Source organism: Myxine glutinosa, chromosome 6 (assembly GCF_964187855.1).
Source record: "Myxine glutinosa chromosome 6, kmMyxGlut1.1, whole genome shotgun sequence".
In the NCBI taxonomy this organism is placed as follows: domain Eukaryota; kingdom Metazoa; phylum Chordata; class Myxini; order Myxiniformes; family Myxinidae; genus Myxine; species Myxine glutinosa.
The window spans coordinates 68,600,148-68,623,289 of NC_136266.1; the positions used below are offsets into that span (position 1 = coordinate 68,600,148).

The 23,142-nt window shown below is 43.6% G+C and overlaps 1 protein-coding gene across 4 annotated transcripts in view; it reads left to right on the forward strand.

The window, feature by feature from the left end:
* The window catches only part of LOC137429915 (electroneutral sodium bicarbonate exchanger 1), a 192,901-nt gene that overhangs the window by 151,185 nt on the left and 18,574 nt on the right, over positions 1–23,142 (forward strand). For all 4 annotated transcript variants that reach the window (XM_078779969.1, XM_068120285.2, XM_068120286.2 and 1 more), the window contains exons 9-18: positions 6,542–6,629; positions 6,725–6,871; positions 8,528–8,628; positions 8,931–9,105; positions 9,924–10,057; positions 10,403–10,648; positions 14,570–14,675; positions 18,381–18,542; positions 18,638–18,751; positions 22,901–23,062. In XM_078779969.1, the coding sequence (XP_078636095.1) occupies positions 6,542–6,629; positions 6,725–6,871; positions 8,528–8,628; positions 8,931–9,105; positions 9,924–10,057; positions 10,403–10,648; positions 14,570–14,675; positions 18,381–18,542; positions 18,638–18,751; positions 22,901–23,062 (1,435 nt within the window). The remainder of the gene's footprint in view (positions 1–6,541; positions 6,630–6,724; positions 6,872–8,527; positions 8,629–8,930; positions 9,106–9,923; positions 10,058–10,402; positions 10,649–14,569; positions 14,676–18,380; positions 18,543–18,637; positions 18,752–22,900; positions 23,063–23,142) is intronic.

Below are 23,142 nucleotides of genomic sequence, written 5' to 3' on the forward strand. Positions count from 1 at the left end.
AGGAAATTTACTACTAAATTTACAAAGTGAAGGTTCTAAAAACCGTAACAATACTATTATTGGACTCTACTGTTGTGCAATTCGAGGCCACTAAAGTTCTACTATAGTAATTTTAATATGAAATGGAAACAGACTGCAGTTGGACTGGAAGAACATGGAAACCATATGCAAAATGGGAACACACAACATGGTAGTATTTTACTGCAGTGCTACTTTAGTTAACTACAGAACTGTCACTTTTTATATTCACGTCCACTGTAGTACTACAAGCTTTTTACTTCATCACAGTACATTACCGCCAGTTTGATTGATGTACTGGAGAACCCTGTCATTTGTGGGGGATATGTTCCTGAAAAAGTCGCAAATGTCGAATCCACGAATGTCGGGGCATTGTTTCAATGGGAAAAGGGGGGGTAGGTTTCCTGGCAGTTTGTCATTCTTAAGGGAAAAGCAAAGATCCCATGAAAAAAACACGAATATGTGAAGTACAGGGCCGAAAATGTCAAAGCAGGTCAGAAAAACCACGAATATGCGAAGCACAGGGCTGCAAATAGAGAAGTAGGTCACATTTTATCAACTGCGAATATGCAGGGTCCACGAATGTTGGGACTGTGAATGTCAAGGTCCGACAGTATTTCATTTATGATGATTATTTAATACTACATATAACCGTAATTGTGACAAAATGGGTTAAGCATAACAATTTGAGTTTGATGTTTATTTGGAAAGTCTCTGGATGAATATGAAGAAGAGGAGGAAGTTGAAGATGTATAAGAAGAAGAAGAAGAAGAACCATTCCTTTCACGTCCTCGGACAGTGCTGCCAAAGCAGTTTTCCTTGGCTAGGGGGAGCAATCCAGGATGGGTCACCACTCCGACACAGAATACTCAAATGGCTCTTTCTTCCCAGTAAACTGGTACTCATTTTGCACACCTCGGAAGGATGACAGGCGGAGTCAACCGACCTGGTGTTATTTTAACCACATGGTGTATATATATATATATATATATATATATGTGTTCACCATGTTCATCAGAGTTTGGTGTTATTGGGGTCCTGAGTTTGAACCTCTGTCGAGTGGTTAAAATAACACCAGGTTAAAATAAATAAAATAATATATATATATATATATATATATACAGTGGTACCTCGGCTTACGAGTTTAATCCGTTCCGTGACGGAGCTCGTAAGCCAAATCGCTCGTAAGTCAAAGCAAATTTTCCCATTCAAATGCATTGAAATGCTATTAATCCGTTCCAGCCTCAAAAAAAAAACACCAATTTTTTTTGTTAGGTGCTTTTAAATAACAAAAATGTACTTTATAAATAACAAATAATGTATAAACAAGCACGACCTCGTATATACTGTACATAATACAAGAGAATGTAAAGAAATAAACTGGTTTTATTAAGCAGAGGAGAAGAGCATGCCAGGTGAGGTGTGCGTGTTGTCGACTTGGCGAGGCAGTACGATCGTACTCCTTCTACGATATGTACGATTTTGAAGCAGAAGGAGTCCATAAAGGCTATAACGCCAGCCAAGGGCGTTACGATTATTTCAAAGCTCCGGACCTCTATCCATGAAGATATGGAGAAGTTGTTGTTTGTGTGGTTGAAGGAGAAGCAGCTCGCAGGAGATACCGTGACCGAGAGCATCATGTGTTTGAAAAGATTGAAACTCGGATATCGAGCACGGACCACGAGGTGTTTTTTCTTTTTTCTTAATCTCGGTTTCAGTGAACTTTTGCTCTGTGCTCACGTGTACTGTACCTGTACCTGTAATGGTACGTCAGAGGATGGCACCTGTTGTCATCATATTAAGTGCAAGATGTTCTGCATCGTAAGTTGGTACACCGTGGTCTTTCGGCGGTGTTTAAGCCGGCCGTCTTGGCTTCTGTCACCATTGGCATTGAGTCTTTCGATGTAGGTAGGTCGTTGTGTGCCGGTGCCTTGGCCGAATTCCTTCATTGCTGCATTGTTAGCTCACCTGGTTTTTTATACCACATCTTTGGTTATCGGACCAGCGAATGACGTCATCTCCAAAGTATGGCTTATTCTCACTTGTCTTGGACGATCTTCTACTTCTAGCCTTCCACCGTGCATTTGGTGTCCACTGTACTTACTGTACAGTGCCTGGTAAAATTGATGTAATGGGTTTTTGACCGTCAACGCCATGAACCGCTAACACTCAAAAGCCCATTTATCGCGCCTTATAAAGCAAAACGCAAACCGAAAGCCATGCCTCTCAAGCGAGGCGTGCTTCCGTGGTCACGTGATCCACAGGTGTAGCTCATTATACCCGCACGCGCGACACGCTTTGGCGGTCACGTGACCAGCCACTCTGGAGGCGGGGATCCCCGCCGATGACGTCACCGGCTGGAGCAAGGAGATTCCTCGCTCATGTATTTCGACGATTGCGTGTTTTATATCCAAGCAGAGATGCTTTCACGGCAAGATAACCACGTGACCGGAACCGGAAGCCACAACCGGAAAATTCAAAAAAATAAATTTTTTGAGCTCTTACATCGGATCTCGGCTCGTATCCCAAAGCAACAAACCGCCCGAGCGACGGCTCGTATCCCGAAAAACTCGTACGTTGGGGCACTCGTAAGCCGAGGTACCACTGTATATATATATATATATATATATATATATATACACTCAACATCAAAAGAAACTTATCAAATCTTTAGAAGGACACTCATTGAAATACTCCACGCAAAAATGAAAAATATTTGAACACAGATGTAAGTTCAGCTATCTTTACTAAACACATGTCAATAAACAAGTCGTTGCCTCAATCACAAAAAAGCAAAAAGCATGAACATCACAAGGGGTGGTGCAACAAAAGTCACAGCACTGCAACACAAAGGCACGCACCTGAATACAGTCAAAACAAAATGACACAGGAATGGACGCAACACTCCTAACAGTCAAGGACAGAATGACAGCAGTCCTCAATATTGTGTGTGTCCTCCCTGAGCCGTGATGCAGGCTGTACACCTCCGACACATGCTCTGTACCAGGCGTCTGATGCGGTCCTGGGGAAGTCTGTCCCACTCCTCCTGCAAGCCTTGAATGAGCATTTGCCGATTGACAGCCGTTGATCTCCTCGATGCAAGACGTCGACAAAGCTCATCCCATAAATGCTCGATGGAATTGAGGTCAGGGGAATAAGGCATCCAAGGCATCACTTCAACACCCTGTTCCTGGAGGAAGTTGGTGGTCAGGCGAGCAGCATGGGGTCGAGCGTTGTCCTGCTGGAAAACTGCGAAGTCAGGATGAGCCTGGAGAAATGGCAGCAGATGAGGTCTCAAAACTTCATTGACATAACGCTGACTGGTGAGATTGCCTTCGATGATGACCACAGGTGTCCTGAAACGGGTGGAAATGCCAGCCCATACCATCACACTGGGTCCTCCCCAACGATTGATCTGGCGAATACAGCATGATGCATACCTTCCCCACTTCTACGCCATACCCGTTGATGCCCATCAGCAGCATGGAGGCAAAATCTGGACTCAGACGGTGGGCAATTGTTCGCTGGCTTACACCAGCCTCAAGCATCCCAATTGCCCTTAAACGTTGTTCAGATGTCAGCCGTGGCATCTGAATTTTCTTGTTGTTTTCCCTGTCGGAAGCCTCTAGAGTGACTATAGACAGCAGTAAATGAATGTCTAACCACGAGAACTGAAGGATTTCATTATGAGGGTCATTATTTAAAGGGAAAGATCCCTATAAAGAACCACTCAAGCATGCCATTGTTGATCAACCAGGTGATTGAAGTGAAGTTCCCGTTACATAATCAGCCATTACAATTGAAGAAGCGTGTTTGTAAAGCTGCACATTAAATGATAGTGATAAGTTTATTTTGATGTTCAGTATATATATATGTAAATATATATATATATATATATATATATATATATATATATATATATATATATATATATATATATATATATATATAATATTATATATATATAATATTATATATATATAATATTATATATATATAATATTATATATATATATACAAAAGGAGCCCTGTCTATCTGTTTGTTTGTTTGTCTGTTTGTCGTGTTGTAACTTGAGAACGGATTAACGGATTTCAATAAATCCAACTATTTGGGTAACTCTCGGGAGTGTTTGTGATCCCCAAAAAAGAAAAGAAAAAGAAAAAGAAAAAAAAGATCCCCAAATTATTTTTTTAAATGCTTACATGGACATGCATGTCAACTGTAAATGCCAACATGTGACGGAGAGCAGGATATTCCAGGAACCCTTTTTTTTCTTCCTCCATAGATTATCCATTACAGCAAAGATTGGTATTTCCGTCAGTGAAGCGACGGGTCTTAACTGGCTCTTCTCCACTCTCTCCTCGGTTTTGATTTGCCGCTTGTATAGACAGCTCACAAATGTTCCTGAGAGTCATCAATCCCCACCCTCGACATACCACATATAAATTTGAGATGGTTCTATATGCAGATTGGGCCAGATACTGCTCGTTACTGTGAGATGGCTCAATCCGGTATCCTCAAGACATTGCCCAAACACTCAAGACATCAAGACATTCACTCCCAGTCATACGCTGGAACTCCATGAAGAGGGCTGTCACACAGTGGCCTATTCTTGGGAAAGGGACAATTGGATCTTTAATTTACAACAGCGAATGTTAGCAGATGGTAAAACCAGTTTGTTCATCAAACGTATGGACAGTGATGTAAAACTCATTGATGCAACCGATTTCTAAACCCGTCTTTGTTGAACTATTGAATATGGCTACACGAGGAGTGGAATGTAGTTTTAATGACTATGTTCACTCAGATCGATGGCCTAGCAATGGGATCCCCTGTAGGTCCTGTCCTATCAAATATTTTTGTTGGGTATCATGAACGACATGCGTTCACCAATTTATACATTCTGCAATTTCAGCCCCAACCATTTATTATCGGTATGTAGATGACATATTTGCTGTTGCTCTCTGGTGTATGCTCTCCATCCATCCTTGCAATTCACCTTGGAGATGGAACGCTCTGGGGTACTCCCCTTTCTGGATGTGCTGGTGGACAAATCGTTGAACACTTTCAGTAAAACAGTCTATTACAAACCGACATTTACTGGGCAGTATACTAGATGGGACTCTTATAGTCCCACTAGGTACAAGATTGGACTGATTCGTACTTTGATCAATCAAGCAACGAAGATTTGCTCAGCAGGCAAACTCCCTAATGAAGTCCTGACCATTAGGACAATCCTCATCGATAATGGATATCCTGAGCAAGTCATTAATGGATACTTGCACAAGTTCCTTAGTCGATCAAATGAAAAAACAGTTGAACCTGATGTCCGGTGTACTTCCGTTTATCTTGGAAAGGAAGGGTCTCAACGGTTCCAGAATCAAATGAAGCAGACGGTGTGTGCTGTTCAACCACCAGTAATTTTCACCATTCGCAGATTGCTTCCGTCAATCTGTAAGGATGTACTGCTTATCATTCAATCTAGCAATGGTGTTTCTGAGTTTATTTGCCGATGTGGAGCTCTGTACGTGGGCCGTACATCTTTGCGATTGACGGATCACATCAAACAACACGCCCCTCTCGATGTCCAACAACATTTATCAACTGGACAAAGACAACCATGGCTGACATGTAAGAATGTACATAGTACTGCGGTTGTTCCCCGTGTTTTGGTAATTGGATCTCATCTTTTTGAGTAATCGTCGTTGTGCAGAGCAATATAGTGAAAGCTGGTTCCGAATCCTGAGCAAGGCACGCAGTGTTTCACACCTCCACATCACGGAGGCAACATTTATCAGGTCAAATGACCCAATACTTTGTCGTCAAAAGGAATTTGTGCGCACACTACTTGTTTTGAACATATTTACCCCGTGGATCAATAATTATGAATCGTCGATAGATGATCCATCCCCCTGTCGTATTGGTTACTCATACCTCCTATAATAACCAACGAACACTGAGCTTATTAGCTTGTGTCTATTAAACGTGTTTTCTGTTATTGCTTCATTCTGTTCATGATTTTTCCCTGAAAGCTAACCGAAAAGCTTTGGAATGTGTCTTTTATTGTTGAAATGTTTTATATGTTGTTTAGAAAATCGGTTTAAGCATTTCATCCCATAATGCACGATGGCATCGCTATTGGGACCGACAGCCGCTCATAATAAAATAATGGTTAATAAACATGTGCAGGTATCTCGGTGCAGTTTGTCGCATGCTCGCATATCTACTGTCACATTCTTGGCAAACAAGGAAAATAATCTCTGCTCCCATTCTGCTCATTTTCCACATTTTAAACATTTATCACAATTTGGATTTGTAAAATGAGTATTGAACACCTAATACCTTAAAACGGATGGGCTACAGCCCCGACTTTCCCTCTTGCTCCCTCCACCTGCCCAAGTTCCACTTATGGATCTGTGCCTCGTCTTTGGCCATTAAATATCCTACCATAAACAAACTTGAACCTCTGCATTGCATTTCCACTCCAGCACAACCTCATTTGTTAGTTGTATGTCCCTGCAGTTTCCTCTTCATCTTGCTGGGACCAACAGGAAAAGCGCAGCAGTACCATGAAATTGGTAGATCTATCGCAACCCTTATGTCGGACGAGGTCGGTGACATTAACTTATCTCTGTACTTGACTCAAAAACAGAGTTGGGTTAATGAGTCTCGTCTTGACTCCCCTCGTCATGACGCTTGCTGCAGGTTTTCCATGATGTGGCCTATAAGGCCAAGGACCACAAAGACCTGCTGTCTGGTATTGACGAGTTCCTCGACCAAGTCACAGTGCTGCCTCCAGGCGAGTGGGATCCCTCGATCCGCATTGAGCCACCAAAGAGTGTGCCATCCCAGGTGTGTTGACCTTCCTTCTTTTGGGAGCAATATTGTTGAACTTTAGCTTATCTTAAGTTTAGTTTGAACTTTAGTTTAGTTTATATTGTTGAATCCACGAGCTGAGCCGGCACAGACAGGTCATGTGACAGGTCTTGAGCTGCAGAGAACTGGCAGGACATATCCCTGGAATGTGTATATAAATTTTGTTACCTTGGTGATATGATTGCTGCAGGTGGTGGTGCAGAGGTAGCAGTGATTGCAGGAATTAGAAATGGTTGGAGGAAGTTTAGGGAGTTGTTACCGCTATTGACATCAAAGGGGATCTCTCTCTAACTAAAGGGAAAATTTTATACAGCTTGCGTTAGAAGCGCGATGTTGTATGGCAGTGAAACCTGGACAATCAAAAGAGGATGAACGGAGGTGTGAAAAATGAAATGAGAATGGTGAGATGGATGTGTAATGTGACACTGAAGGATAGAAGACCAGATGTGGAATTAAGAGATAAGTTATGCATTGGGGTAGTTTGAGGTGGTTCGGACACGTGGAAAGGATGGGGGAGGGCATCTGTGTGGAGAGGTGTAGGAATGTGAATGAAAGGAGAGCTTGAGGCCGTCCGAGGAAAACATGGAATGAGTTCCTCAGACATGATTTCAGAGTTGGACTAATAAGAGGGCCAGCATCGGATCGTGCAGCCGAGAAAGCAGCCGTGATTATCATGATTTTTATGATTATCATGACAACAAAGATCGTGCAGCCTAGATTTGGTGAATCATGGCTTGCGCATGCAAGCGTGGAAACGGCTGTAAAACGAGGATTATGATGACGATTATGATAATAATTGTTGAACTTTAGTTTCATCAAAACAATACAGATGACGTGTGTGTGTGTGTGTGTGTGTGTGTGTGTGTGTGTGTGTGTGTGTGTGTGTGTTACCTGCCCTATATACGTGTGTGTACATATGTCCTATATACATGTGGGATTTGAAACGAGCTGTGCATGCAAGAAACCCCTCAAACATCGCACAGCTGAAAGAATTCTGCATGGAGGAGTGGGCAAAAATTTCTCCCAGTCGATGTCAGAGACTGGTAGACAGTTATAAGAAACGCCTACTTGAGGTTGTTTCTGCCAAAGGGGGCAATACCACCTATTAGAGCCAAGGGTGTACTTACTTTTTCCACAGAAGGAAATGGCATCTCTGTTAATTTTTTGTTGAATAAATTATTGCAAAGTCAACTTTTCATTGTTTTTTGTTCAATTAGATCACCTTTATCTATAGATACTGTTTAAATAAAGATCAAATATTGATATGTCCACATATGTTAAAAAGATTTTAAAAAACATTTCATTGGGTGTACTTACTTTTTCCACATGCAAAATTTGCATTTATGTTTATTTAAATTATACAATGGACTACAAAATGTAAATGTTTCATGATATTTGTTATATTATATCACCTTTATCTATCAATATTGTTGAAATGAAGATCAAATAGCTGTATGTTGAAATATGTTGAAAAAGTCAAAACTTTACATGGGGTGTACTTACTTTTTCACATGACTGTGTGTATATATATATATATATATATATATATATATTCTAGTAGAGTTGTTGATAGTCGGGTTCGGAGAGAGGTTCTTTCAGCCAGAATCTTGAGGCTAACATGCCCCATCGCAGGAGAAGCGCAAGATGCCAAGTTTGCCGAATGGGACGCCCCCACTGGCTGAGTCGGAACATGAAAGTCATGTGGCAGGTCCTGAGCTGCAGAGAACAGGCAGGTGAGGTTGGAGAGGCTTGTGTGGTTGATGATATTAGTTCTATAGACCAGTCACATCTAAACACATCTGATGACTGCTCCACAGTTGTCTTTTTTAATGTTTTTATTTATTTATTTTTTAAATACTTTTCCACACCCTCTCCTTTTGTTGTTTTGCCTCCCGCCCCCTCGCAGCTACCCACATCCTGCCATATTGTATTCATTGCACTTGCTCTATGAGGGGTAGTAAGTTGTAAGAATTCTAGAAAAGTCAAATTTGAACCAAAAAAGTTTGTATGAAGGTTGCTAAATATTACTTTCCAGGTTGTTTGGAGGCCTTGTCAGGGATGTGAAACGCAAGGTGCCTTGGTACTTGAGTGATTTCCGTGACGCGCTCAGCTTGCAGTGCGTCGCATCCTTCCTGTTCCTCTACTGCGCCTGCATGTCTCCGGTCATCACCTTTGGCGGTCTGCTGGGAGAGGCTACAGATGACAACATTGTGAGGCCTAAGTCTGACTTTGTGTGTCTGTTGTTTTCTGTTCTTCTCTTCCTTTAAACACTGCTTCCTGCTTCCCAGTGCCACCTCAGTTTCTCCAATACCCACTCCTGATCTCTGCTGCTCTTGTTGAGCCACTGACTCCATTTCATCGCCACTATGCTTCCCATATTATTCGTGCTTCTTCTTTTTTTTCATCTGGTCACCTCTGCCCTTCTATTGGTCTGTCAAATCTTCCAACATCTGTCGTCAAGCAAATTCCCAATATGAAAGTGTCAATATCGGGAAAGACAGCAAAATATCCTCAATCTCATTTTTTTTTGGCCTCGTTATGTTTTAAAGGTGTTTCTAACTCTGGTTATCTTGTCTTATTTAGATTCTCATTAGAGTGCTTAGCTTTGTTTTTGTTTTCCCTCATTTTACTGCCCTCATAGCTTGCCCTCGTCATCATTTAAATTCCCCTTTTGACTTGGACTAAATTCTCGTTACTTTTCAATGCAGTGACTGTTTCATCTGCACGTTTTGCCTTTTTCTCTTTGCCCGGAGGAACGTAACCTTGAAGTTATATTTTTTTTCATGCACGTGGAATGTGCAAATGGCTGAGAACTAATCATTTTGGGAGAGTAGTCTCCAGTTTGCAAGCCTTGGCTTTTATGACACGGCTTTAGTAAGGATCACGGCATATCCCGACGGGCGAGAGTAATGGTGGCATGTTTGTGGGCAAGCCAGACTAGCCCTAGCCATACTTCTTGCTTACAATCCCCCTCCGCTCCCCTCCCTCCCTCTCTCCACTTGTTTTCAATCCCTGAACCCTTTTACAGAGCGCAATCGAATCTCTCATTGGAGCATCCATGACCGGCCTTGTGTTCTCTCTTTTTTCTGGGCAGCCTCTCACTATTCTCGGCAGCACAGGGCCGGTCCTGGTCTTTGAAAAAATAATGTACAAGATCTGCATGTATGTTGGGTATCCCTACCATCAACCATGTTGTCCAATGTATCCTTAAGACAAATATTAAATAATCTCTCAAGTGGATATTTTTTACCAGAATCTGTGAGGAACTAAGTCGCTCCTTGATTCCAGCTACACTAATTTGAGACTAGAACAAACATTCCCTGATTGCTATATACAGGTATTTTTAATTGGTCTATTTAAACGATGAGTTGAAAATATATCCTGACCCTGACCTTTTCACCCAATTAGAAAATAGTTGAAAAGCATTTTCTAAAGTTTTATCTAAATGTTAAAGCCACTCAGACCTGATTTCACTCCTCTCTTGATGTCATTCTCTCCCTGTTGTAGAAAATATGGTCTGTCGTACCTCTCGCTGCGTTCGTGCATCGGCCTCTGGACGTCTGTGCTTTGCCTGGTATTGGTTGCAACGGATGCCAGCTCACTCGTCTGTTACATCACTCGGTTTACAGAGGAGGCCTTCGCCTCCCTCATCTGCCTGATTTTCATCTATGAATCGCTTGAGAAACTGGTGCATTTGGGCCACAAGTACCCAATCAATATGAACTTGCAGATAAACCAGCTGACAAGCTACTCGTGAGTTATGGAGGAGTCGGAGAGGACGGGGATCGGAGGAGGTGGGGGGGGGAGGGTGAAATTGGAAGGTAATGGGGTGAGTGGAAAAGATAAAGGGTGGTCTTGAAGCTGGAATACAAAATCATTCAATATAGTTTACAGTTGTCCTTGGAATGTTAAAAAATATATAAATAAATAAAATAGTTAAAGTACCAAGACCTTGAGGAGGGACCTTTTAAAAATATTTTCTTTAAAATTTTAATTGAGATTGAGGCTCATGGATGGGCTGAATGATAGAGCAGTGACGATGACACACCAATGGAGCGAAGGGAGATTCAGACAGGACAAAGGAACTGAGTTGACGAGGAACATCCAAGCAGACAAAAATGGCAAACTGGGTAAATGTGGAAAAGTGCGGTTGTTGTCAGAGTTCATGGTGGGTGGGGCATGACCAGAAGTGAGGCGATCGAAAGCTGCTCAGCTTCCAACCACTCTATGTGGTTAAGAGGTAGAAATATTGTGGTTCGGGGCAGGCCTTGCACCTCATCTTCCTGTTGAGTAACCTCATTTCGCCACCGGGATTTATGGTACCGTGTTAATACGCATTGCTTCACGTCGGCAAAAAATAACCTGGTGTTTGACCCAACACCTCAAAATTGCGAACAATTCAGAAACAGTGCAATGTTATTATTTTTATGGCCTTTGAGTCACACGGGAATGAAATGTGACAATTGTATGACCATGTATGGTAACGAGATGTTTCAATTTTGGTTTTTCTTAAACCTTATTAGAGCTCCAATTAAACTTGTCTACTTCTGTCAAGGCACAGATTGTACAGAAAACATAATGCTTGAAATGATGCATTATATCCACGATCACTGAAGCTGCTGCAAGTTGGTGTAGATAAATCTGTGGGGGTGGGAGGAGAGTGGAGGGAAGGGAAGGGGGGGGGAGGAGGGGGGGGAGAAGAGCGTTGGACCATTTCGCTTTAGCAAAAAAGCAAAAAATTAGCAAAAAAAAATAAATTTGGAATTATTTTCTTTGGCTGTTGCACCAAATTTTTGACAAAAATACTTGTCAGGGGATTACAAAGCTCGTATGTCGTTGACGCAAGTTTCATGTCACGACGATGTTTCTTTATAAATGTGAAGCTGATTCCCATTTGTTTTGGTGCTGGCAGGCGCTTGCTTTTATAGGTCGTCAATTTAGTACGAATGCAGGTAGGAAATCATTTTGACTCCTTTCCCCCATTTTAGGATACGGGATTCTCGGCCCATGGTCGGGCAAGTTAACAGGGCAAAAAGGCATAAAAATGACAGTGGGGCAACAGCCAGATGCAACAATCAAGGGATTGAATGACCAAGAAACGAGAGGGAGTTTGCGAAACAACACAGAAACCTGCAAGTTAGAGCGTCGGGTTAACGGGGGGTGGAAAATATTGTGGTTGGGGAAGGAAGATGGCATGAGGTGGTGGTGTACTTGAAACTCTTGAAGGATGTGATTGAGCAGCTTTAGGACGGAGGTAGTTTCACAAACGGGGAAAAGAGGAGACGGGTAGCAAGCCTGGATTTTGGGAGTTTAACCAGGAGCGGGTTACAGGAATAATGTAACATGCTCCGGGTTAGCTTGGGATTGTTGAAGGGCTGCGAGAGCAAGGTTAGCAAGACTGGAGGAGATTGAGAAGCGAATAAACCAACATCCTGTCTGTGATGAGAGCAATAAGCCTTGTGTTTTGGCGACATTGTGGGAGATTCCAATGCTGAGAGCTTTAGATGCCACACAATTCAGGAAAGACAGATGTGATGTTGGGTCACTGCCGCACTAGCCCACAGGGGAGAACGGTCTACATTGAGCTCTGGACAAACGCCTTGTAGGCTTTGGATACTTCTGGGGGGTTTTTTTCTTCTTCAAAGACTGAATTGAAATGAGACCCGTTGTCCTTTCTGCTGTTGGTATTGGTGTCCAGCTTTGCGATATGGTCAGCCCAGGAAAGGTTATGTCTAATGGTGAGGTCTAGAAATTCAAGATTGAGAGCATGATACTCCTCCAGTCACTGACCATAGATATTGATAGGTCTATTTGCTTGCCAATCCTTCCAGAGCGACAGAGTGAGACTGGCATTTTCCAGGTTTAAACAGGTGTTCTTTTGTTGGACAGGCATCGAATTCCAGTTAGGTTGTGAGTTGCTCAGCTGCTGCTTTATGCCTTTTGGTGAGATGGGATGCTATATGGCATAATGTGGAGTCATCTGCAAAAATTGTACATTGTATTTAATTCAAGCATTTATGGGGACAATAATTGGCCCAAGACGTTGCATTGGGGCAGGGAGGAGAGAGGAAAGCATTTTGATTGATAGCAATGCGGTGACCCTACGAGTGGAGGAAATTGGAAAGCCACGTATGGAGGTGGACTTGTTTACCACAGGTAGCAAGGAAATCTTGATGCTGAACTGTGCTGAAGGCTTCAGATATATCAGGGAGATGGTACAGATATATTCTTTTAGATTTGAGCCTCCAGCTATTGCTGAGAGAGAAGCAGCAGCAATATCGAAAATTGAGTGACTGGGATGGAATCCAACCGGATCGATGGAGATTAGGCTCTGAAAGAGAAAACGCTTGATGTCAGCAGTGAAGATGGATTTCATTATTTTGCCTTATAAATTGAGGTAAGCGTACCGGTCTGTTTTTGAGAGGATCTGTGTTCGCACCCTGTTTGTGAATCGGGGTAATGTCTTCATGTAGCTGTCTTCCGGGCAGATAAGTGGCCAAAGGTGAAGGACATGCTGAAGTCTCCAGACAGAGGAGAAGCAAGAGCAGCCAAGCAGGATTTGAGAACATGGGCAGTGATGCCACTTGGGCCTTGATGAGGCACTGTCCCGACTTGAAATAAGGAGACTGGTTGGACAATATGGCTTTGAGATTAGCAAAGTTATATTTACTAGTTTGCCTAAAGGTAGATACATGAGAGAAAGTCTGCTTTCGTAAAAGCAATTCCAGGTGGGATTGATATCGGATGCAGCGGAGATGGAAGCCCAATCCTTTTGTTGGAGTGGAGGTTGTAGTTGCTGCGAGTTCGCTGGTACAAACGGCCAGATTCTGTGACATTGAGGTTGATGTTTTAACAGGCTTTGGTAAGAGCATGATCCTAGTAGCCAAGAGGGGCAGAGGTGGAACAGGAGAGGTTTGATGGAAAGGTCGTCATAACAGGTCCAGAAAGGGAGATCGATGTACCATTACCAGAGATGGGGATTGGAAAAGTCAGTGATTGGGTAAGACCCTTAGAAAAGCTGAAAGAAGCAGGAATAATCGAAATGCTGCGGCAGACAATTGGCATGGTAGTTACTTGAATTTGCGACAGAGGAGGAAGAGTGAGTTAGGACAGTTGGTTACAAGTTTGAACCACATTTGCAGAGACGTAAATGTGGGGCTGGCTGGATGGCCTCGAGGTACACGCACTCACTTCTAAGCTATCTAGGCTGGGTTTGAATCCCGACCCAGCTTTCAACTGCCATCCTGGTGTTTCACAGGCAGGGTGATTCATCGATTTAATTGGATGCCGAGAGAAATTCTTAGTTTTAAGTATTTCAGTGGGCCACGAGGGGTATACACGACGATAGACAGAGGAATGGAGTTCTTGACAGAGACAGCAACACTACCACCGCAAGAGAGAATACCCAGAGAGAGATTGATGGATGACATCCTGAGAGAGAGGAATGTTCCTGTGAAGCAAACAGAAGTTCTGGAAGTGCAGTTGTCACCTGAATGAAGAGATTTTGGGACATGAGAACGGAGACGTCGAATATTGGTGGACAAGACTGAGAAAGGGGGTTTTCCAGCCGACTTGGGCCTACATAATAAATAGATGCCCCTTTATGTAGAGCCTTTGCCCACATCTATTGTCCTTGTTGTTCTCATTGTTGTTTTCTGTTTTGTTTTCTTGCAGGTGTGTTTGTGTTCCTCCCTCGAATCCATCCAATGAAACCTTTCTGGCTTGGAGCAAGAACAATGTTTCAGCGGATACGATTATTTGGGAAAACGTCACAGTCTCTGTAAGTTGGTTAAGACTCTTGAACACCAGTCATGTATTATTTAATTTATATTTCCCTGCCCAAATTGCAAGCGATAGATGGTTTATTTTTATCATGTAATTTTCTTTTGTACTTTTGTGATAATCTTATTTTGAAGTGATGCGCCCTGGTAGTTATCTGTTTGGAATTAATTTCCCTCTGGACGGGCTTTTTCTGGTTGGGCCGGTGGCTTGCTGAGTGCCAAATGAGAGCTTGTTATCATCAGTATCCTAAAATTGCTCACCTGAGATGACTACAGTTGGCATAAAGAGTTTGCCTTTACCTCTATTTATTCATGTTCTTCCTCAAAATCGCTTTATATGGGGTGAGGCCTATTGGTACTGAGCTGCTTGTTGTTCTGCTCTGTCCACAACAGTCTTCCACCACCTTCTCTCACCAGCCACCTCTCTCCACCTTTCTAACATCCTCTTCACACGATCCTCCCAGCTCAACCGCAGTTATGACTTTTTAATTCACCACCATTTATGACTGACTCGTTAATTCGGGCTCCAGACCATGGAACGAGCATCGAAGCGAAACTGGCCACTTGTTTGATGACTTCCGGCAGAGGCTTCTGGTGCTTGTATGTCAGCTCTTGTACGTCACACCGGCAAACACTTCCAATGTTTTCACGACAGCCATCAAGATTTATTAGTCTGATAAAGATTTATTAGTCCCTTGCAGGTTTGTCAAATTGTTGCCCTGCTTACCCTCACTGTCAATGTTACCTTGCTGTACCATTAGCCTTGCTCTTGTGGAGAAAAAGAAATGGCTTACTTTTATTGGCCTAAATTTATTTAACATTGAATATCCACTGAATGGTTGATTTTACTTTCTGCTCTGAGTAGCAGTTAGGGGAAGCCATTTTCTGGTGGTCTCTGAGTGGCCTACCCCATTCTCCATCAGCCCTTGCTGGCACCTCACCCTTACAACAACAACAACAACAACAACAACAACAGGCATTTTAAAGGCCATTTTCCCTGCAAGAGCGGGGGTTAGCCTTGCGGTCCCCATGACAATCTTCTCCATTTTGCCCTATTTTCTGCATCTCCCCTTGTTAACCCCCTTGCCCGCATTTCTTCTTCGACCATCTTTAGCCAAGTCTTTCTCGGTCTTCCCCGTCCTCGACTTCCTTCCACATTCATTTCCATCACTCTTCTCAACCAGTCACTTTCATCCTTCCTCAACACATGACCAAACCATTTCAACCTGTTTCTTTTCACAGCATCCATCACAGGCTCTATCCCCATCATCTTTCGCAATTCATCATTTGGCTTACTTTCTCTCAACGATACTCCACACATCCACCGAACCATTCGCATTTCAACCCTTTCCAGCCTTCGTTGCTGCTCTACGTTCATTACCCATATCTCGCTCCCATAAATCATAACACTTCTCACACATGCAGCATACACCTTTCCCTTCAGCTTCAACGACACTCCCCTCCTCGTCAGCCGCCACTCAGTTCCCGAAACTTCTTCCATGCACATCTCACTCTAGCAACCGTTGCCGAATCTGATCCACCTTCTCCATTCAGCATGTCTCCTAGGTAACAAAATGTTTTCACACCTTCCAGCTTCACACCGTCTCCAAGATCCAACTCAACATTCCTCCATCTGCAGCTCCCTCTGTGCACACCTTACACTTGAATGTAGCTGCCACACAGGTTAATGACCCTCTCAAACCACTACATTTTTGATGAACCCACTCAGCGCACATTGTACATTGAATTGAGTTTACTCCGACACCCTTCTGCACATAGCACATGACCACTTCCCAGTTCTTTCCACCTCACCACATGCTTTACCACTTGCCATCACCCTTGTTTTTCCGATATTCACCTACAGACCTTTCGTCTCCATACATTCCTTCCACTTGTTCATCTTCTCCTTCAGTCCATCCATACTTTCTGCAATCAACACCAGATCATCTGCACACAACAACTCCCACGGTAAACCCTCCTTTACGTTCCGAGCCAGCACCTCCATCACAGCTACAAATAGTAGTGGACTTAGTACATGCACTCCCACCTTCACCTCAAACTCACCACTGTTCCCGTCCTTCGTCCTTACAGCTGTGCACGCTCTTTTGTACATTGCCATCACTCCTCTGATCAACCATTCCTCCACTCCTAACTTCCTCAATGCCCATGTCACTACTTCACGTGGAACCCTATCGAATGCTTTCTCCAGATCAACAAACCCAAGAAACAACTTCTTCCTCTTCTCCATGTACTTCTCCTGCAACTGCCTCACAATAAAAAGCGCGTCTGTCGTTCCTCTTCCTGGCATAAATCCAAACTGCATTTCGTCAATCTTCACTTTCTTCCTTATCCTCCTTTCCAACACCCTTTCCAATACCTTCATTCCATGCTCCAATAACTTTATCGCTCGATACGAGCCACAGTCCAGAGGTTCACCTTTCCCCTTGTATAGAGGGACGAGGGTACTCAGTTCCCAATCCACTGGAATGCGGCCTTCTTTCTCCACCAGATTGCAGATCTCTGTCATTCTCTTCACACCCCAATTTCCCGCTGCCTTCAACATATCTCCCTCAACTCCCGTCGGCCCTCCCGCTTTTCTACTCTTCATTGCTTTAATCGCTTCCTCAACTTCCTTCTCGGTTATCTTCTCTGCCGGTCCTAAAACTGGGTTACTCTCTATGTTGCCATCCCATTCATTCTCTGCATTCAACAGTATTTCCATAGAGAGGTGTGATGTTTCCAAGCGTTCTCCGAACATTTTCCTACATGCCTCCTGCGCCATTGCTACCTCTTTCTTTGCAGCCTTCTTGGCTGCCTTATAACTTTCATGCTTTTCCTTTTCTGCCCCCGTACCCTTCGCCTTCTGCCACTCCTTGAACGTCTTCCTCTTCTCGTCAATCTTCTTTCCAACTTCATCTTCTTCAATCTTCTTTCCATGTTTCCGAGTGCCTCGGTGGTCCTTTTGTCCATCCACATACCTCACCAACGGCTCCCTACAGACTATCTTTCATTGACATCCAACCACTTTCAAGCTCAACCACATCATCCTCTGTCACATTCAGCCTCTCTTTTAATGCCTCCCTCACTGTCACCTCTTTCAACCTCCACACCTTTATTCTCGGTTGGTACTTAACCCGCCGAGCTCTCCTTGCACCTTTCACCCTTATGTCGCAGACAACCAAGTGGTGCTGTGAAACAGCCTCCTCCCCCGGGATCACCTTTGTGTCCCGGAGGTGCCCACTATCTCGCCTACGCACCAGCATGTAGTCAACGGTTGTCGTCGACCCACCTGACGTGTATGTAACAAGCTTATTATCCTCTTTCTGGAACTGAGTATTACAAACAACAAATCAGCTCCATCAGCAAACTCCAAAATCCTTTCACCTTCTCCATTTCTCACACCATATCCGTAACCCCCATGAACTCCCTCAAAACCGTCCATACTCCTTCCCACATGTCCATTTAGGTCTCCTCCTACCACAGCACCTCACCCTTACAATCAGCAATAATCTTTAAGGCTAAAAGTTTTGGACCCCCCTCTCAGAATCCCGATTTGTGCTTATTGTCTACTTCAGTTGATGTTGAAAACAGAGTGCCCAAAGTTTTCCACAACAGGAAGCGCTGTGAGCACATCGAGTGAGCTTAAGATGCTTTTGCCCAATCGGTGCTCTTGAACCCATGTGCTCACGCACTTCTCCGCACAGGAATGCCTCGAGTTTCACGGCAAGTTTGTGGGTACCGGATGCAGCGACCATTACCCTTACGTACCCGACGTGCTCTTCTGGTCAGTGATTCTCTTTTTCGCTACGTTCTTTCTCTCGACCTTCTTGAAGAACTTCAAAACCCTAAGATACTTCCCAACCAAGGTAACAACAAAGCCGCTGGATGTTTAGTGCTCCATTCCATGTGATTGCCTAGTTTTTGCCTTTGGCAACTTTGATTGTAAGATTGTTTCCCACAGGTTCGTTCTTCAATCAGTGATTTTGCAGTCTTTCTCACTATTCTCTGCATGATTTTCATTGACTATGCGCTGGGAATACCTTCTGCAAAGCTCCATGTCCCCAACATCTTCAAGGTGTGGATCTCCTTGTATTAACGGCTTTTCTTGCAAACCCTCATACACCGTCCCTGTAAACTCTATGCCATGCTGGAGTGAATAATTTCTCATCTGAGGAAACTAAATATGATGGAAGTGTTTAATGGTACTGTTTGAGGGTTGGAGGCGGGAGGGTGGGATGAATGTAGAAGGGATTGGGGGTGTGAGGGGAGGGGGTTTGGGAAAGGAATTATAATTCTGCCATATAGGGACCGATTCTGCCAGCCTGGTGTTAGCTTAGTGGTTAGGCTGCCAGCTTGGGATCCTAGGATCCTGGGTTCGAATCCCCGTCGATCGCTGAATTAACGCCAGGGGGGTTGACTCAGCCTGTCATCCTTCCGAGGTCGGCAAATTGAGTATCAGTTCACTGGTAATTCCCTGTGTGTCGCAAGGGGCGACGAACAGGGTTGGCGGCAGGAAGGGCATCTGGCCATAAAACATTGCTTCAAAAAGGGGCCATGGTGCCCAAAAAAGGCCAACCCCTGCTCTGCGGGAAAAAATGGCCTCTAAAGGTGGTTCTTCATGTAGGGAGGGGGGAGGAAATTATCAGCGAAATCAACAATGACATCCTCCTATTGTAAGCACTGCTGGTCCATCTACATATTACTTATGCAAAAGGGTGAGAAGGGCATGATGATAAAATTTAGAAAACTAGAGAAATACCAGTGCTATGCACGGGTGGGAGGCCAGAAGCAAACAGGCAATGCAGATACGGTGAATGCTAAAGCATGAAACCAATAAATTCCACATTCCTGCAGCACCTTCAGTCGCACGTCAGACATGGACAGCAAGTTCGTGAAGGACTTCCATGAAAAACGTACCTGTTCGCAAACAAACGGGTACGTTCACGTAGAGAAACATCGATCGTGGGTCCGTGGCGAATCTGCATATGGCGATGGCAAAATATCAAAAATTGAAGACTTTATATATTTTAAACGATTCATATAAACATCCGTTGAATCATATCACACCCAAATCATCAAAATCTGAACAGTATCTTTAGAATTTCAATAAAAGCCATCACTGTTCATATCGGTAAATATTATTCCATCGTGTTTCAAATCGTGATCGATACACTATGATCGTGATGATCGTGATCGTGAATCGTGATCGATAATCGTGTTCACAATCGCTATGTCGTATGTACTCCCGATACGTGTACCAAATTCCCGAAACGTGTAACTGTACCAAATCAACAGTTAAAAGGATTTTGAGTCGATAGGTGTTACGGCCTTGGCAAGATCGATGGAGACAGCGATCTGTTAGATCTGATCCTCCATGCCACATCCGATCGATGCAGCTGTGCAGCGATCGGTGCAGCCATTGTGCGGCACACGGTGCAGCGATCGGTGCAAACGTGGACTCCCACACTGCCACATCCTGCTGATACTTGCTCTCGCATGACGTTATTTTCCCGGGTGCCGCACAAACGGCTGCACCGATCGAGATTTAACGGATGTTTATATAAATCGTTTAAAAGAAAAAAAAAGCCTTCAATTTCCGATATTTAGCCTTTTTCATTTGGGCCTCCCAATTGAAGCCCCGCCCGTAGAGCGGGTGTCGTTGCTCGATGTAAGAAGACGTCACAATGAACGTCATGCAAACGCGAATGTTATGCGGGAGTCCAAACCTGAGAATGCTGGAGACTAAAGCTGAAATTGGGAAAACTAAATAGCCTATTTTACTCCTGAGGATCCCAGGATTATCCACCCAAAATATATTTGCGATCGGTTCAGCAGTTTTTACGTTACCTTCGAACGGACAGACAGACATTTGGTGAATTATAGTAAGATGTAAAACGTAGAGGAGAGAAAGGATGGAAGGGAACTTGTGGAGGAGGAGGGGTTAAAATGAGACGGAGGTTTGGGGTTCATAAGAGGAAGGCGAGGAGATTCGAGAGGTCATTCAGATAGGAAATGTGGGGTCAAAAGTTTGCCATTTGTGTGTATACTTGTCGTATATAAAATGAATTAAATTACCGAAATCACCGAATGAATTAAATATAGAACCACCGAACAAGGCTGTTTTTGAGGCCCTGAGATGTCGAAGGTCTCTCCTTTTAAGGGAAGAAACCCCCACCGCTCTCGAACACCATATCTCCAGGAAATCAAACACTGTGTATAGGTCCTGCCTAATCCCACATGATATTCTGCTCACCCACAGTCTGTGACATCGATCCACTGATTAAAATGTGGCGATTTGTGTACTAGATACTCGTGGTGCTCCTTTTGTCACCAATTTGTACGCCTTTGCCACTTTCTCAAGGTGTTGTCACCCCTTTTCAATTATTGAAGTTTGTTTTGCATGTGGATCTGGATAGGGTACATTACTTTCATTGTTCTTGTTTAATTCAATACCATCTATAATTGGTTCACGAGTTATCAGAGTGACCACTATATTCGTCATGGGTGTGTTTCTGTCTGTCTGTCTGTGTGTCTGTCTGTCCGCAGCATAACTACCGGTGATGTCATCCGATCTTGATGAAATTTGGGTGGGAGGTTGATATCATGATCTAGTTGTGTCCTGCCTAGAGTGGCCGTATTGCGCCTATTGTGGGTGGAGCGACGCCCGAAAAATATGTCTTTTTTAGGGGGTAATCGAGTTCAAGCTACATCTTCTCCGAGGGAGTTGGCGGAATCTGACAGGGGTTTCGGTATTTGGTTAGGCCAATGTCATGTGTCTAGTCCCACGGAGCTCGATTTTTCATTTTCGCCCCAAGGTCAAGGTCACAAGGTCACGAAATTTAGAAAAGTCGATTTTTGATGGTTTTATTACATTGTTCCCTTCCTGATAGGGTGAAATGTCGTACATGATCTTATATTATCACATACATCATGAAATACAAGTTTTCCAACAAATTTCAGAATCTTCGACCTTTGACCTTTGAAGGTCACAAAGGTCAAATTTTCAAAGTTGTCGGAATCGAACCTAATTTTCAGTATTCTGTAGCTAACTAACCTCATAACTGATTATACATTATTTTATATATCATTTCAAGGTCAGTAACCTTCGTTTTGACATTTCTGGGCCAGCACCACACACAATTACATACAGCTGGCTCTTAAAGGCCTGCACACGCAGCGCATTGGAGCCCTTTGTAAATAGGCATGTACACCGCATGTCGGGGGCCGAAACCTGCCACGTGGGCCCCCGACCCCCCAGTCCGGGCCTGTTTCGGTTATAGTCTGTCCTTTGTCATTGAATACCGCTCGCTCGTGAACCATCGTCGTCTCCTGACTTGTTCATTTTCTCGTTGATTTATATTCAATGTATTCATGTAACTTGTGTTTTGGTGACTAGCATCAGACGGCAATGTCCGTAAAACCCTCCTGCGGGGAAATTGAAATGTTTGTTTTTCGGCTTATTACACCTGAAGAAGGCAATTGGGGCTGCACCTTTTCGGGCAGATTACTGGAGCGTTGCCTTGTGTACCTAACACATGATAAGAAGAGGCAGGTGTGTGTGTGTGTGTGTGTGTGTGTGTGTGTGTGTGTGTGTGTGTGTGTGTGTGTGTGCACGTGTGCGCGTGTGCTGAATTCCCCACATATAATAATGGCGACAGATTACAGAGTAGATATTGAAACCTGCTTGTAGATATTGAAAATCCACCTTTATCTGGAATCTAAACATTCCTTGCATTTAACCTCGTACACAGTGCAATGCACTCTTACTTTGATTGTGTTCATACACTTGTCAAAGTGAATTGTTTGTGTTGCTTTTTGTTTCCGTTTTGAAACCCAGCCTGAGTTTTGATTTTACTTTGACAATAGAAATCCTGGTCATTTCAAAAGTTCCATCGTGAGGCGGCTGTTTGTGGCACAGGGGTTACAGACTCTCGGTAAACAATTTAGACCTCGACTGTAGGTTTCTTTAACAGTTGATGACAAGGACAGTGTAATTTTATCTTCAGGTGTTGATGTAATGCATCGCCAGTTGGAAAATGAAACTTTCCACACCTTCACAGAGATTCATCCGATGACGGATTAGTAATTTTCCATCAGTGTTGTGAAGTCCACTGGGATTTGCAAACCATCGTCATACACGCTTCTTCTTTTTTTCCCCTTCTTTCTTCGTTATCCCTCCTCTCCCCGCCCCTCCTCCCCATCATTTTTGTGTCCGTGTTTTTAGCCCACGCGAGATGACCGTGGCTGGTTGGTGAACCCAGTTGGGAGCAATCCCTGGTGGACAGTTCCAGCGGCGATCTTCCCATCGTTGATATGCACCATTCTCATCTTCATGGACCAGCAGATCACTGCAGTCATCATCAACCGCAAAGAACACAAGCTCAAGGTGCAACATTGACATTTAGCCCTGAGCAGATTTTTGAGGTGCTTTTGTTGATCCTCCTCTTTGTTCGGTTAAAATGATCT